General features: G+C 39.4%; 1 protein-coding gene across 1 annotated transcript; it reads right to left on the bottom strand.

Moving 5' to 3' along the window:
* Positions 1-978: 978 nt before the first annotated feature.
* LOC109213328 (CBL-interacting serine/threonine-protein kinase 7-like) lies at positions 979-2,658 on the bottom strand. Its single transcript, XM_019377115.1, has one exon. The coding sequence runs from the start codon at positions 2,559-2,561 to the stop codon at positions 1,230-1,232; it is 1,332 nt and encodes a 443-aa protein (XP_019232660.1). The 5' UTR covers positions 2,562-2,658; the 3' UTR covers positions 979-1,229.
* Positions 2,659-16,302: the final 13,644 nt, after the last annotated feature.

Below are 16,302 nucleotides of genomic sequence, written 5' to 3'. Positions count from 1 at the left end.
TGCATCTTTCTGGTAGTGCTCTTTACTGCAGCAGTATAATGTCTTTGAAATAGCACCTTGTTGATTAAGCTGCTGGATCCAACAACTAGCTGAACAGCTGCTAGTATTTGTTGTGTGGTGAAATGGAGATCTATGCTTTTCTGCACTGTACAAGATTTTATCTCCAATTGGTTCTTTTCTGCAACTTGTTTATTTATGTTTACAGCAAATTATACTTGAGTGAAACTTTGGTTGACAAAAAGCTAATACTACTATATTTATGTACGTCAGATATTTGGTTCTTGGTCTTTCATTGCATCTACCTTATTGGGAGTTGGGACTACTTGGTGGGGGGACCAAAAGAGATTTTTACTGTTGCTTAAGCAACTTGTGATGGCAGCCATGAGTATTCTGTCCAAGGGCGGATCTACAGTGCCAATTACGAGTTCACGTGAACCCAACAATTTTTGTCCCGTCCCTATATGTATGTTAAGAAATCATCTAAATATGTCCCGTCCCTATAAGTATAATCCTTTAAATAAGTGAACTCGGTTATTATTGTATATATTAACTTGAAATCGCTCTAAGAATTCATAAACTTAAAATTCTGTATCGTTTCTGTCTGCTGTCATTTGTGCTGTCAAACTGCTGACTTAGCCTTATTTTTGCCACTGTTATGTTGCAGACTTAAATTGAAAGAAACTGCAGAAAGGAAAACACTGAGAAACTCATGAAGACATTGAAAATTTTGATTTTATGAACCGTTTAATAGAACATGCTTAGCTTCCATTGAGATTGTAAAACATTATTTAATTTGTCATTTTCAGTATCTTCTACACAGTCAGCCACCCACCCTTTCAAAACTATTTTCTCAAGACATACAAACCAAATTTGATTATCAACCTTGGGAAAATCATAGAATTTATTTCATGATCCATGGGTCTAGCATTAGATTCAAATTAAATTGAAATATTAAAAAGAAACATTAAAAAACATATATGCAACTAAACCAAAAAAAAAAATGTTTTCCATTTCAATTTACAGAGTCCAAAAAAGACTAACAAGAACTACACTTTAGCTCCCTAACTACTGCCTAATGCCTTACACCCTGGAAGATCAAGTATCAAAGACACCTACCACTATATAACGCCGCCTCCATCCGCCGCCGTCTGCCACCACAAAGGGAACTCAAACTTCGCCGCCGGCCGCTGGCCACTGCCATGTTCCACCACCACCACCACCAATCCTCTTCAAGATCCATCATTGTACCATGAAACAACAATATCTTTCAACCCAATTTTCAATTCCTCCCATTGACAATCCTCAAATTCTGTTCCACCATTCACAACCTTAAACTCCACCAACCATAACTCCTTTGCCACCTCCAACATTTCCACCAACAAAACCACTCTCCCTTTCACCAACCCAATTCCCCCACTCTTCCTTCTTTCCACTCTATACCCTCCATCTTTCCCAATCTTCATCACTTTCTCCTCAACCTGAATCACCCCCACATTCGTCGTAAACCTCATTTCCTTCTTATTCAATCCCATTTCAAACAACCCCGACAAATCCAAACCCGAATTCATCGATATAATATCAAACGCATTCATTCTCCCCATATGTTTACTACTTTCCTTCTCCAAAATCCCCTCACCAAATTGCTTAATCTCTTCTTGTTTCATTGATGAAGATCTTTTAAACCATGGAGTATTCATCAACTCCTCAATACCGTATCTCGTATCCGGGTTTGGGTCAAGCAACCGGTTTATTACTTTCCGAGCCGGCTTTGAAACCCAATCGGGAAACTTAAATTCACGGCGATGTATAGATTTATACATGCTAGGTAAATTTGAATCATCAAAAGGTAAACTACCGGCGAGAAATACGAAGAGAAGAACCCCACATGACCAGGCATCTGCTTTAGCTCCGTCATATCCTTTTCTGTAAACTACTTCAGGTGCAGTATACGCCGGAGTTCCACAAGCGGTGTGGAGGAGACCGTTAAGTAGTTGCTCCGGCAAGGCGGAGAGTCCGAAGTCGGAGATTTTAAGGTGACCGTCTTTGTCTAGGAGGAGATTTTGAGGTTTAATATCGCGGTGTGCGACGCCGTTTTGGTGGCAGAAGTGTAAGGCGGAGACAAGCTGGTGGAAGTAAAACCGGGCGGTTGATTCAGAAAACCGGCCGCCACGGCGGTTCAATTTTGTAAAAAGCTCTCCGCCGTGGGCGAGTTCCATTACGAAGTAGATTTTGGTTTTTGTAGCCATGACTTCGTGGAGTTTAAGGATGTTTGGGTGGTGATTAAGGCGGCGCATAGCGGAGACTTCTCGGATTATACGAGGTTCCATAGAAGCATCGAAGGTAGTTGTTGAACCGGTTTTGTTTATAACTTTAATGGCGACTTCTGTATTAGTGTCGTCTAAACAACGGCCAAGGTAGACTTTAGCAAAGCTGCCACGGCCTAAAAGACGACCCAATTGGTATTTATTGAGAATTATTGTACCGGTTCCGCTACCGTCGGAGCTGGTGGTTCTTTTGATTTTGACGGGGGGAGGTGGTGGTTGGGGGTGTTTTACATCCATGCCTGCGGCGGCGGATGGTGGGTGGAGGCGGAGCGAAGGGAGGAGGAAGATTAGCTAGTGGCAGGGCAAGAAAGAAAGAGGGGATGAATGTTGGTTTTATAGGAAAGATTAGTAGAGTGGGGTATATTGGCTGGATCTAATCTGTCATTGTTCTGGTTTTGGACTCTTTTGATTTTTGTTTTTTAACTAAATTCTTTCAATTTTGCACTACTATTTTTGGAGTGTATGTACAAGTATGACTAGAGAAAATGATCATTTAATTGAAGAAAAGAGAACAAGTTTTACTATAACATATTTTGAGAATGACAATACTTTGTATTTGAAATACTTGTACTTAATATTTATTACGATAAGAAAATATATTATTCTTCTATTTCAATTTACGTAACACACTTCTTTATTAGTTTGTTCCAAAAGAATGAAAAAAATTATTTTTTAAAATAATCTAATTTTAATTTTTTATTTTTACTCATTTTTCTCTTAATGACAAGTTTTATTCACATAAATATTATAGCCCCATAAGTTTTACCGTTTAAGCTTCTAAGACTACACGTTTCAAAAGTTTTTTTGTTCTTAAGCTGTATGCCGGGTCAAACTAAATTACTTAAACTGAAATGAATGGTGAAAGTGAAATTATATATTAAATAAATATGCTTAAGTAAAAAATTATGTGAAAATACATATCATTCATCCATTAATTTAGTTTATGTACAAATTGGATGCGGATGAATTCTTACTATAACTAGTTACTCACTTCATTCCATTTCAATGTGACACTATTTTTTTAATAAGAATTATCATGGATTTTTTTCACTTTTAGCCCGTGATAGAAATTATTTATATTCGGTAGAAAAAAAGTGTATAAAGTTTGTATTTCATATATATATATATATATATATATATATATATATATATATATATATATATATATATATATATATTCATTTGTAAGAGGAGGACCGTATAAGATATTAAGATAAATTTGTCTTCATTAACCTGCCAAACTTCTTCTTAAGCTAAAATTAAGAGAATAAGCGATGAATCATGCTTTGTACGAAGACGGCAATAGGCACGCAATTAGAAGAAAGATAGGTTGTATAGTATGATTAGTTCTGGTGGAATATCTAATATATCTTTATTTTGGTTTTGGACTTGTTACTTTTTGGTTTTTACCAAATATTTCAAGACTCTACAACCATAACTAGGAGTGTACAAGTATCACTAAAATGGTCGTTCTATATAGTTCCCAAAATAGTAAGTAACAAAGATATTTTTCGTTTGAACTACCAGGGAGATATATGTTTTTTTCAAACTTCCTAACTAATTAAACTTACTTTTTTATATTTGTAAAAGGTGCAATTCACATATTGTATATTTAAGTAGTATTAGTATTTTGCAAAAAAGAGTAATCAAGCTAAAACATTGTCTTACAAGAAATCTATGACTAATATTATTTGAGTTAATGATCATTCATGCCGAATTTTTTCAAATATTTTGCACAATATATTGCTCTGTCACTAGGCTATAGAAAGGGTCAACAGTAAAATTATGATTAAATACAACGTTCACTTGTATGATTTTCCCCAAAAAGAATCTTTTTTTGGGATTACACGGATCGTTAATTAATGAAAAATTAATGAACAAAGATGCACCATATAATTGACGATGCCAAAACCTTTCAATGCTTGATTTATTATGTAGCATATTTTCAAATATTCTAGTCAAAGTTCAATGAATTCACTACAGGAAATAAGGTTTCAGTGATGTCACTCTGTGGCGATTCTTACTGCGCCACCAAAAATAAGTGCCTATAAGTTGCCTTTTCAGAGGCGACCTACTTTAAATCTATTTTGTGGCGCATTTATTTACTATTTGTCTCGAGCTTAGTATTCACAAAAACTGATTTGTTTTATTATTAGCTTTTGTAGCAGCTACGTCCATCACAAAAAGTAAACAAATGTGTAACAAACTGAGATATACAAGTTTATGATTCTTCTTAACAAACTTGTATATGAATCTTGTTAATCATATACAAGTTTACATGAGATATATATAGATTATACATTGGTATGTAAAGACTATTCTATCCTTACAAGAGATTGGTACAAATTAATATACTTATCACCCCCCTCATGCGATACAGGATCTGAAAGAACGTTGAGCCTGTCACGCAAAAACATCAACCTTGGAGAAGGAAGAGACTTTGTCAATAAGTCTGCAAGTTGATCTTGGCTGGGAACATATTGAACCTGTAGGGCACCAGAAGCGACCTTTTCTCCAACAAAATAAATGTCAATTTCAATATGTTTAGTGCGCGCATGATGAACGGGATTGTGAGCCAAATAAATACTACTAACATTGTCACAAAATATAGTGGAAGGAGATAGAAGGGGTAAATATACGAATAATATTAAGTTTAAGTAAGAAGAACTGATGAACCAAACCAGTGTTGTTGGAGCAATAAGGACCTCGAGCTCGATTATCTCAGGGGCCTAAGAACAATTAAGTATGAACAATAAAGCTGAAGAACAATTGTTGAGCACGTTAAACAAGAAAAGCAAAGTGGAATGTTCTATTGCAGAGAATGAGATATCCTTTACAAAGATTGGGGTCCCTTTATATAGAAGGGGAAAACTCTAATATGGTAGATTTCCAATTATGGTAAAGAATTCTATTGGTACAGCTGTATAACAACCTAGTACAGACTTGTCCTCTTTCGTGCAAATCTTATCCTATAATTTATGTTCTGACCCACGTGTCATTGAGAAATTCCCACTCTTTCTTGAGTGCTCTCGAAATTGTACTGCCCTCGAGGCAGATCATGACGGGTTCCCGACTTGCTTCTCGAGGTGCGCTCATCCGGGCCTGGCTTGACTCTTACTTCGAGCTCCCAGAACTCGAACTCGGAGTGTAATTCATCCTTAGAAATCGATCTCTCCGATTTCTACCGTATACAGATAGTCCCCGCATTTCTTAGAATAAGATGATAAGAAACGATTTGAACCTCGATTTTCCCAAACCACTCGTGATGATGTCATGCACGTGGCGTAGGCACTTGAAGTGATCGAAAATGTCATGTGAACGTGCTTCCCCAAACGGTCAAATACGCTTCAGCCTTTGTCGGCCACTTGCGCCGCCGGTTCCCTCGCCGGCTTTCTATAAATAAGAGGTTACTTGGCTGAGCAAAAAACTACACTTATTCCTTCTTCATCTACTTTTAGTCCTTTCGCTTCTCTACCTCTTCCTCTAATCACCTATTTCCATGGTTCAAATTGTGGCCACAAGGTCACATGGCAGCGACTTTACCAGTTACGCCAAAGTTTCCTTTTTCAAAGCTTCGGCTCGAGACAACGAGAGAAAGGCACCGAATCCCTCCCGTATCAGAAGATATGCGAACTTTACACTGCTGCTCATCTCTCTTAACTTCAACCTGGTGTGGCGCTTCATTCATTTTGCTTTCCATGAAATGAGGTGGCACTATTATCTACTAACTTTTGCATCCCACACCGGAACAGAGTTCCGAGGATGAACACTCTTGGAATGTGGCTTGTGCATCTTGCAACCCCTTTTAATTTTTTTTTTTGTTTTTTTGTTCTTTCTTAATGTATTGCGGCCCAAAACTTCAACGGAATGTTCAATCTCGGCTGCTGAAGATATAATTACATCTATCGAGGGCCTTCTGCCCTATATAAATGTTTCCAAATATTTGAAATGGTGCCCCCGAGAAGAGGATTTCCGAAGACGATGCTCTCGAGGACGTGTTCTTAAAAGTGGATTAGGTTCTTTGGCTTTTGTTTTTTGCTTCTTTGTTCCTGTGTAAGTATCCTTTGTGGGTGCCGTAGCTATACTTTGTAAACATTTCTTGGGAGTATAAAAGGATCCTTGTATAACTTTCGATCCACGCTGAATTTTATTCTATCGTTATTTGTAAAATACTCGATTATATGGTTTCAGTGGCCAGCCCAAATATCGAGCTCAGGACATAATTAACCCTTAGGATTTTAATTGATCAATATAATACCCCTCGAGGTATTTGTTAATCCTCGAGCTGAACTTAAATGTGAACTCAGAACATCGTGAATCCTGAGCCTGAGTTAGGTGAGAACGAGATCTCGAAATGGAGTTAATCCTTAGATCTTTTTGTAGTCCCTAAGTGAGAATTCTCCAACTCGGGTATCCCTTGGGCTTTGCAGTCGAGCGGGCATTTGTTCGAACTTGTAATAAGGATAGCCCTTAGGCTTTTTCACAATTCTCGAGCGAGAAATTCCTCAAACTCGGATAGCCCTGGGGCTTAGTAATCGAATGGATACTCTGCTCGAACTTGACTTATAGGCTGCCCTTTATGATTTTTGATGAATTAATCCCGGATGCCTCGGTCATGATGATAATATCATGACATCAGCGGTTGAAGCGACTGAAAATTTACATTTTGTGCGATTCCCAAAATCATTAATTGGAGGCGGATGACGGTCGGCCTTTTGGCTTCCCCAACACGCTTAAATTACCTCTATAAATAGACAAATTTCACAACCTTAAAAACTTTATTCTCATATTGTTCTCAAAGTCTCATTAGCCTTTTTCAACGACTCTCCTTTCTCTTCACTATCAATACCCCTCATTTTCTTGGATCCTCCGCATTGCGATGGCTAAAACCTTTAAACCGGTTTCCCAAAAAGAAAAATCTTCTTCATCTTCTCGATCAACCAAGAGTAAACCGGTAATGCCCCTCGTATTTAGGAGTGCATCCCCCCGCCATGTGAAATAACATCCGATTTCAAAGTCGAGAAACCTGCATCGACACCAGGCCGATGCAAGCCCATGTCCTGATATGTTTGTTTGGTGACCAAGGCCGAGCTCGGGCAAGTAAAGGAGGATTGCAAGTGGGATTATAAAGAAATAATGATTCCTTCCTCCGAGGAGGACATCACTACCTAAAAAGCGGGGTACTTGAGCGTATATACCTACCTATATACATTGGGTTCTGCAATTCCGGCTCAAGGTCCCATAGATCCAGTTATTCTTGACTTTTGCCAACGATACCGAGTGACGCTTGGCCAGATCTACCCCTCCATCTGGCAAATTGTTTACTTAGTCAGGTTCTTCTCGAGCCAAGTTGAGGGGATGTCTTTTACCCTCGATCATCTGATCAGACTGTACAGTCCCCGACTTTATCATGGGGGTTTGATAAAATTGCAACGCCGATCCTTAAAATCTCTCTTCTCTAGTATCAATGAGGACAAAGACCGTGGATGCATGAGGCGGTTCGTCCAAGTTAGGACCTCCAATCTGATTCCTGCTGATTGGATGTCGTTCCCCGAGGAGTGGAACATGAAACGTGAGTACATAGCAGGCTTATACCCTGCTTTCTTTTCTTTTCACCGGCTCTATACTTTTCATTGGTCTAACCCCTTTATGATGGTGTATCCGCTACTTGGTTTCCTGGTGGGGTACCGGACCTCGAGGGCTGGGTTCGAAAGCTGGCCTCCGCCTCATCTTATTCGGAGCGTTGCTGGCGAGACCTGGGCAAGGGTCGATGGGAGGCCAAAAACCATGGTCAGTTTTCTTTTACTTCTACCATGGGATACTTACCTCGGTTTCATGTAGGTCTTGGAGACGCCGTTGTTGATGCCGGCTCCGGATGATGAAGAAGAAGTTCCGAAGTCTCCTAAAGAAAGAAAGAGAAAAAGTGAATCGCCCGCCAATCCCCCGAAGCCTAAGAAGAGCGTGGCTCGAAGGTCCAAGGTTGATACAGCAGCTTTATCTCCGGAAAAGGTCCAACGCCTTTGAGATCAGGAGGAGGAAGTAGATGACGACTGCCTATTAGTGTTGCACCCCCCTTTTTCCTTCGCGGAAGTCCGGGTTTCGACATTCATGGGGGAACAACTTCTTTCCTTTTGGGAATTGGGTATTTGAAGAGTCGCCACCTAAATGGATTAAGGTGCGTTAGGGTACCAAGAGCAATTAACTCAATTAACCAGTTTGCATTACCAGAGATTAGGGTAAGGGCTCGAAATAACCTTGAGGGGAAGGTGTTAGGCACCCCTCGCGGTCCACAACGGTGGGTCCCGGCCGAACTTAAACTATGTAAATTAGTCATTTAACAAGTAAGCGGTCTCAGCACATATTTGCAAATAAGGGAAGTTTATATGGTCCAAGCGCACACATGTAAGTAAAAGAAGTTTAGACAGTTTAAACACATATATGTAAATAAAAGAAGCTTAGGCAGTTTAAACATATATGTGAATTGGGAAAGGGAAGTCCTAAGTTGATTAGCCTATTGGATCAATCTGTGCAATTCCAGGTAATCCTCCTCAATTAGAGGGGCTACACGTGACATTAGCGCGTAGGTCATCATATCCTTTTACTACCCATTACCCTCCCCTTAGTGGTTATATAAGCAAATTTGATTAACTACCTCTAAGCGTGCTGTTACCCGTCCCTTCCTTGTGGTCCCGGAGGAGTTTAGGACCTCTATATTTAGGCAGTTCCAGATAATCCTAAGGTGTTTAAAAGGAAAAAACAAATAACACGTAGGACAGTCAAATAAGAAACAAATAGAAGGCTCATGTTTACCTCCACATATACATAGGCAAATAAGCAGCATGTCTCAAACTGCTGATTTTAAAGAAATTCAGAAAGCCTAGGAACATGATATCTAGATGAACATTACAGATACATATTATGCAGCGTTTGTTTTAAGGGAAGTGGCAGAATCCTAACCAGCTTGCCTGGTTTTATGGCCTGTTAAGCCTGGACAATTTCACAGATAAACAGAACCTGATTTCACAGTTATTTAACGGCCTAAGGCTTGCCTAGGCGTGTATATCCAGTCATAATCTGGGAACTACTTAAACAAATTGAAGTCATTTCATCCTATAAGCATGCTGATCTAAGTGATGAATATTATAGCAGGTGATTTTATACTGATTCACACCAGCACATAATATATATGTGTAGGGCTGTTTTAACCTATTTATTTAAGCGACATGTTTCAAGGCAAATGCACATGCAGTCCTGAAACAGGATCTCTAATGCACATGGAGAAGGTTATTTTATTAAACAGTATTAGTGACTTAAGGGCAGAATATCTAAGTGATAGCGACTTATGCAGAATCAGAAGCGAAGTGATGAACTACAACATATTATATGCAGAAGCAGTAAACATGATTGTCCTACGACAGGGTATTTAATGCACAAATTTAACACGGTTTAATGTGAATGATCATAGCAATCCTAAAGCATGATATCTAATGCATCACACAAACTTAAAACAAGATTTCTACAGCAACTCAACATAATATAAAACCTAAAACATGATTTCTACCAAGTTTACCCCACAGAATCATATATCTACCCTCCCCTTTTTTACTAGTTATCCCAATATCTGATTACAAAGGATTAATACATACCAAGATTGAGTAAATTGCATAAATGAGATGTAAACTGAACTATAGGGAGCCTGAAGCAGGCTCAAAATAAACATGGAAGTACCAGGCCTTCAACGTAGTCTCAAATGCCCAGAAATCTCATAGCCAACAAGTGTCCAGGTGTGTCAAAGTTCCCTAAGGACCTCAAGGATCCCGGGCAGTGCTCACACCAAGACTTTTCTCAAATAGGGACTGGTTATGTGCAGTGTGGAAGAGCCAGCCCTGGTATGCCAGAGTTCAGAGAGATCTCAAGGATCCCTAAGCAGTACACATACCGGAGGGGCAGAACTTAATAATCTAAGAGTAAGTGAGAGTGCTTGACATAGTTTTGAAAGACTTAGTGAAAAATAGTGTGGAGATAACATTAGGAGTAAAAGATTTTGAGATAGGAATTAGTTGTAAGAGAAGGCTAGAGTGAAAACCATTTAAGAGAACAGTAAGACCATATTTTTTGAAATCAGTTCTGAAGAGTGCAAGCACATAGTCAATTAGTTATAGGGTACACAAACATCCAACAAACTAACCTCACACATGGATGACAGGGGGTTGGGAACATATAGGAGTCACATTGAGGGTACATGGACAGGGTATAGAGGAAACATACAGACAACAACTGCATAAAATACTTAGGGTCTTAGACACTTAGCAGGTTAGTCATGGACAGTAAATGGTTAAGACATAGATCACAGATGTAATATAGGAAGTAGGGCATGTCTTAAACAGGATTACGTATACAGGCAGGGTCAATTACATACATCAAATAACCAACATGATCACATAGTTAAAGGATTAAAAAGATATTCACAAGCAGGCTGGTTAAGTATCAGATAACTAGGTGAAGTGTAGACATGCTAATCATACATTGAACAGGACAGAACTTAAACATGCTAAGCAAAGAAGTAAACAAGAAAACAGGTTGAATTCATGGTCAACGAAATAGTGCAGTAATGAAACACATAGAGTTTAGGTTTCAAAATCTAGTCAGAGACATACCAGTTAAGGAAGAGAGCACAGAATGTAAAACGAGTGCAGTTCAATATCTAGCCTTGGCTTACAGCCGTCTAGATCAGTGATTATCACAAGTAGCAGAGAAAAAAAGGAGAGTTTTGAGTGTAAGTGTGCGTTTTTTTGAACTAATGTTCGTGTCTTAAGAAGTAAAACAGAGGAGTTTATATAGTAGTTCAAAGGTAGGGCAAATAAGGTAACAGTACCAACTTCAGTCAATCAAGGGAGGATCACAGAATCAACTACACGAAGAAAATCTGTATAGTCTTCCCTTAATTAAGGGTAATTAACCAACGGTAAGGACAGGAATATTTAAGGAAAGAAATCAAATCAGACTTAAGCAAAGAGTGAATAATTAGGAGTCTAATTATAGAAATAATTACATAAGGAATCAGTAAATATTATAGGCAATTAAATTAGGTAAGAAGACCAATTAAGGTCATAAACAGGAAAATAATCGAGAATCAGCCGATCAGAATTTCAAAGTGATACTGATTTCTGGAAAGATACCAACTTCCACAAATAGAAGATAGGCTAAGTAAAATTCCATAAACATAGAGAAATTAGACGGAAAATAATTCTGAAACCCTAATAGGGATTAATTAGGGTAAAAGTCACAAAGCAATGAATCTGACTAAGGAAAAGCATGTAAGTCAAAATACATAATGAAACAATGCAATGGGTAACATGGAAAAACTCAGAATTGAAGTAAAGCATTAGAAAATTAGGGTTTTCACATAATCGACTAGGGCTTAGGCGGCCTTAGCCTAAATCAGTGGAGAACGCATAAGAACAAACGATTAAGCATTAAAAATCAGAAACCCTTTGAGAAGATAACTTATAGTAAACCCTAGTTTAGGAAAAACGGGAAATCAGTTGAAAACTAGAAGACTTTCAAGGAAAACATGTGAAATATGTTCGATTCGCCTCAGATCTGTACAGATCTGAGAAGATCGGAGACCAAAAATTAGGGTTTTTTAGCAATTGCAACAGAGACGAGAACATGGGCTTAGAAAATCATGGATTCGTAACAAAATAAGAAACATTCTTATTCAAGGCCGGACAAATAGCCTGAAACAGGCAAGAAATCCAAAGGTGCAAAACATATCTGCCTAGGTCCCTTAAAATCCCCTCAAGGATCTAGGAGAATGATAGACCATAGCCGGTAGGAGGCCGGTAGAGGCCTGAGATGATAAAGAAACACCATGGAATAGCAGCGTAAGCCGGTGACGGCGGGGAAATTAGGGTTTCGCTAGAGAGCGTTTGAGAGAGAAAGGAGCAGAATGACGGCGAAGTGAAGGGGTAAATAATTAGGGTTAGAGGGGGTTTGGTTAGTTTAATTATGGTAGGAAAATCCTGGTCCGTTGATAAAAAATGATCAACGGCAAGGATTGGCTAAGCATTGGGTCGGGCAGGTAAATGATTTGGGCCTAAGGTTTTGGGCTAATTTATAAAGAGGTGTTGGGCTAGTTATTTTAGGCCAAAATTGAAAATAAAAGGGCTGTTTATTAAATACCCAAAACAATTGAAATAAATTAGTTTGTGAAATAATTAACTAATTATAAAAATGATTTTTATGCATAGAAATATTTTGCAATAATTATTTAGTATTTTAAAAAAATAATGGACCAATTTCTGGTATAATAATGCAATAATTTATGCATGGGCCACGATTGCAAAGTTATTGCAATTGTAACCAAAAAGTGCCAATCTGGCCATTTATGAAATAACTTGGACTTAACAGGACCATAAATGGTAATATTAGATCAAGAAATAGTTTAAAATCATTTGTGATGCAATTTTGTGATTATTTATATAAGATAAAAATGATAGGGCAAATTAATTTAAGCATAGAAATTATGGAAAATGCCAATTGATGCTAATGCATATGTTTAAGGTATATATGTATTTTAAAATATTATAGGAAAAAATTAGGTATCAACAATTAGTAGCCCGTGAAAGAAAGAAATGTCGGTGCTTCGAAGTCCGTCGAGCCGGTGAAGGTCAATGCGGCACATTCCACGATCGAAGAAATCTCCGAGGGGAGTTCAAATAAAGCCCCCGAGCTGTCGTGCAGAAAAAAGGTACCTCGCCTAGGAGGCCATCTGGAGGGTGAGGCCAAACGGCCCAGTCCCGAGCCTCTTCAAAATAAAGAGAACGCCCCAAGTGTATCTTTTGGAGTAATCAATGTAGATGAATCACCTCTTGGCTCCGAGTTCTCCGATGGGCAAATTCGAGATGCTCAGAATATGAGGTCTTCTGAAGTAGAGGCAAGCCATGAAGGATATGACATCTTTCGAGAATGCCTTGCAGGTCTTGATGATGTCCCCGACTCAGACGCTTCTTTCATTTTCGATAAGGCTCGTAGACTCTTCAAACAAGTGAGTTTCCTGTTTGTTATGCCTCTGCCTGCGCTTTTGCTGTTTCTGAATCCATTTTTCCTCCTTTTTTGTGAAGGCCGTGGTGCTCCACAAAAAGGCATTTTCCAAGTCTCGAACCGATCTTGCTCGATGTGAGGCTGAGCTTAAAAAGATCTCAAAAGAGAGGGACGATCTTAAAAACCTCTATGTTAAGAAAGAGGTGGAGATCAACGATCTTCGAGTGGAATTGACACGGGCTTGCCAAGGATGGGGCGAGTATGTTGAGAAGGTAATATATCCTTTGAGGACCTGTTATGAACTTGTTTTTCTTGACGTCTAATACCTTTAATTTTGCAGTTTTATCGGAAGGCCAACTTGGTGGCGCAGCTTCAGGAGGAGCTTAATATGAAAGAGGCCGAGACCTTGGGGTGGAGGCAAAGCATGGATAGTCTCGCCTCCGAGAAAGAAACTCTTTGAGAAGAGCTGGCTTCCCTCGAACGTTAGTTCCAAAGTGTGAAGGAGGAGAGCCTAGCTCGAGGCCGCGACATCGAGGAGCTCAAAGTTAAATCCATTGCTGAGTTGGCTAAGTCCAAATCTGACGCTGAGGGAATTATGTCTTTGTACCGAGCCGATGCCAAAGCAGCTAATGCTCAGGAAAAGGAGATCTCTTCTACAGCAGAAGTCAAGTAATCGAGTGCACTTGACCATGATAGGCGTCAATCTCGGAGGATAACCCTCGAAGAGGTGCATGCTCGCGGCTTCGATCTCTCAGCCGATATTGAAAAGGCAAAGATTTTGGAAGAAGACTCTGCCACTCTTCTTTCTGACGAGGATGATTCATCCAGTGGCTCCGAGAGTGGGTGAGACGAAGGTGAAGTCTCCGAGGATGAGTATTTTGAAAAAGCTCCCGAGGATGCAACTGCCAAAGATGTGACTCCGAAGTAGTTTTAGGTTTCCTTGTTTTGTTTTTGTGTAGGTATCCCTTGTGAAAACATTCCTTGTGACCATCTTTTGGAAATATAATAGGAACTCTTCATCTCATTTCCGACTTGTACTGGATTTCATACTGTTTTGATTTATGGAATGCTTCTTCTGCATAACTTGAACGATGGGCTTAGAAATGGGTTTGGGCTCGGGATAATAAACCCTTAGATCATTGTTGATAGAAATAATAGTCATTGAGCTAAGTTTAAATCGATCCGATAAAGCTCGGGATACCGTGACTCTTGAGTCCGGGTTGAGTGAGAACGGAGTCTCGTATAATACGTTTTTGGCCCTTAAGCCTTTTGAAGGTTGCCCTTATGCTCTTATATATCGGCCCTTAGGCTCTTTAAGTTGTCCCTTGGGCACTTATATATCAGCCCTTAGTCTCTTTAAGTTGGGCCGATTCGGCCTCTTAGAATGGCTATATAATTTTTCCCTCATTTCGGCTTAAAAGACTTGGTGAAATTTTAATTATGCCTTGGCATGTGTTTTTTGCACCCGTAGGTTTTTTCAAAGGTTTGACATATTGGAACCTTATTAGTAATTTGTTTGTGTAAACATAATCGAATACCTCTTGAGATATTTCCGAAGGCCGATTTTATCGAAGCCCTCAGATTTTTCGAGGGCTGAATTTATCGAAGCCCTTCATGTTTTGCTTTTTCCGAGGGTAGCTTGATTTAACCAGTTTTTACAAAGTTTTTTAAGGCCTTTAATTTATAGCGGAAGTCGGACGTCTCCGAGCCGCATTATTTGGCGTAGCCTTTATATGACCGTAGTCTTTAGTATGGTCGTAGCCTTCGGGTATGTCACTTGGACTCATTTCCCGATAATTTTCCGAATTTGTTCGAGAAGTTAGTCCCCGAGTATATTGTCCTTGGCCTTTGTTTCGAGGGGGTGCCTCTTTGAGGTCTTATTAATCCGAATTTTTGATGACTCGGGTGTACTGACTATCGATGGCAGTCCCCGAGTATTCGGGGTGCTTCTATGCTTCGGCTCTTAAGCCGTTTCCCGTGGGATGTAAAGTTCGTGGAATAGTAGACTTCTTTGAAACACCAAGTGTTTTTGATATTAACAAAATTGATACATGTGTACATGCTTTGTTGTCGGGGCTTGACTACTATATGGACACGGTTCATCTGACCGTTTGGCCCATTACAAAGTTTTCCTTCTGAGGTTCTCTTAGGCATGAAGTATTTTTCTTGAAAATATAACCTCCGAGGGTTATGCCCCCCAGTATGCGGGGTTGATTAAAAAATAACTTGGATACTATCGAGCTTTCCTTAGGTAGCACATAGTTGTTGCCTCGTTAAAAACCTTGCCGGTAAAACCCATTTGGGACAAAATTCGAGCCAAGGGAAAAAGAGTGCAACACGTGCTTTAAAACCAAAGGCCTTTGTGTAAGAAGGGGTGTCTTCGAGATCACGAGCCTTTGAGAGCTTCTATTGTGCAAAGCTTGTAAGATCCTTTACCAACGACTCCGAGGGCTTAATGCGGTCCTATCTTTCTATTCGCGATCGTGATATCTTCGAGAGCCTTGACCTGGTCGGGGATGATTCAGATGCCCCGATTTGACACCATGAATCCGAGAAACTTACCCGTGCCAACTCCGAAGGTACGTTTCTCTAGGTTGAGCTTCGTACGACATCGCCCCGAAATGTTGACTGTTTCCTGCAAATGAATTAAAGTGGTCCTCTGCGCACAGGGACCTAACCAGTCATATCATTAATAAAGTCTTTCGTTATTTTACCTGTTTGTTCTTCAAATATCCTATTGACTGGATGTTGATACGAGGCTTTCCGAACTGACGGCCTCCCTTTTGTTTTACTGGTTTGAACCTGGGACTGTTGCTCAGCCTACGTGTGGTGGTTTCCGGCGGAATCCCTATCATATCTAAATGGGACCAAGCAATGCAATCCATATTATTAATAAGAAACTAAATAAGTTTTTTCCCGAGTTCGGGAGTTA

This window comes from Nicotiana attenuata, unplaced genomic scaffold, assembly GCF_001879085.1.
Source record: "Nicotiana attenuata strain UT unplaced genomic scaffold, NIATTr2, whole genome shotgun sequence".
In the NCBI taxonomy this organism is placed as follows: Eukaryota; Viridiplantae; Streptophyta; class Magnoliopsida; order Solanales; family Solanaceae; genus Nicotiana; species Nicotiana attenuata.
Note: the sequence above shows the minus strand (reverse complement) of the source record. Positions and strands in the feature narration are given on the sequence as shown.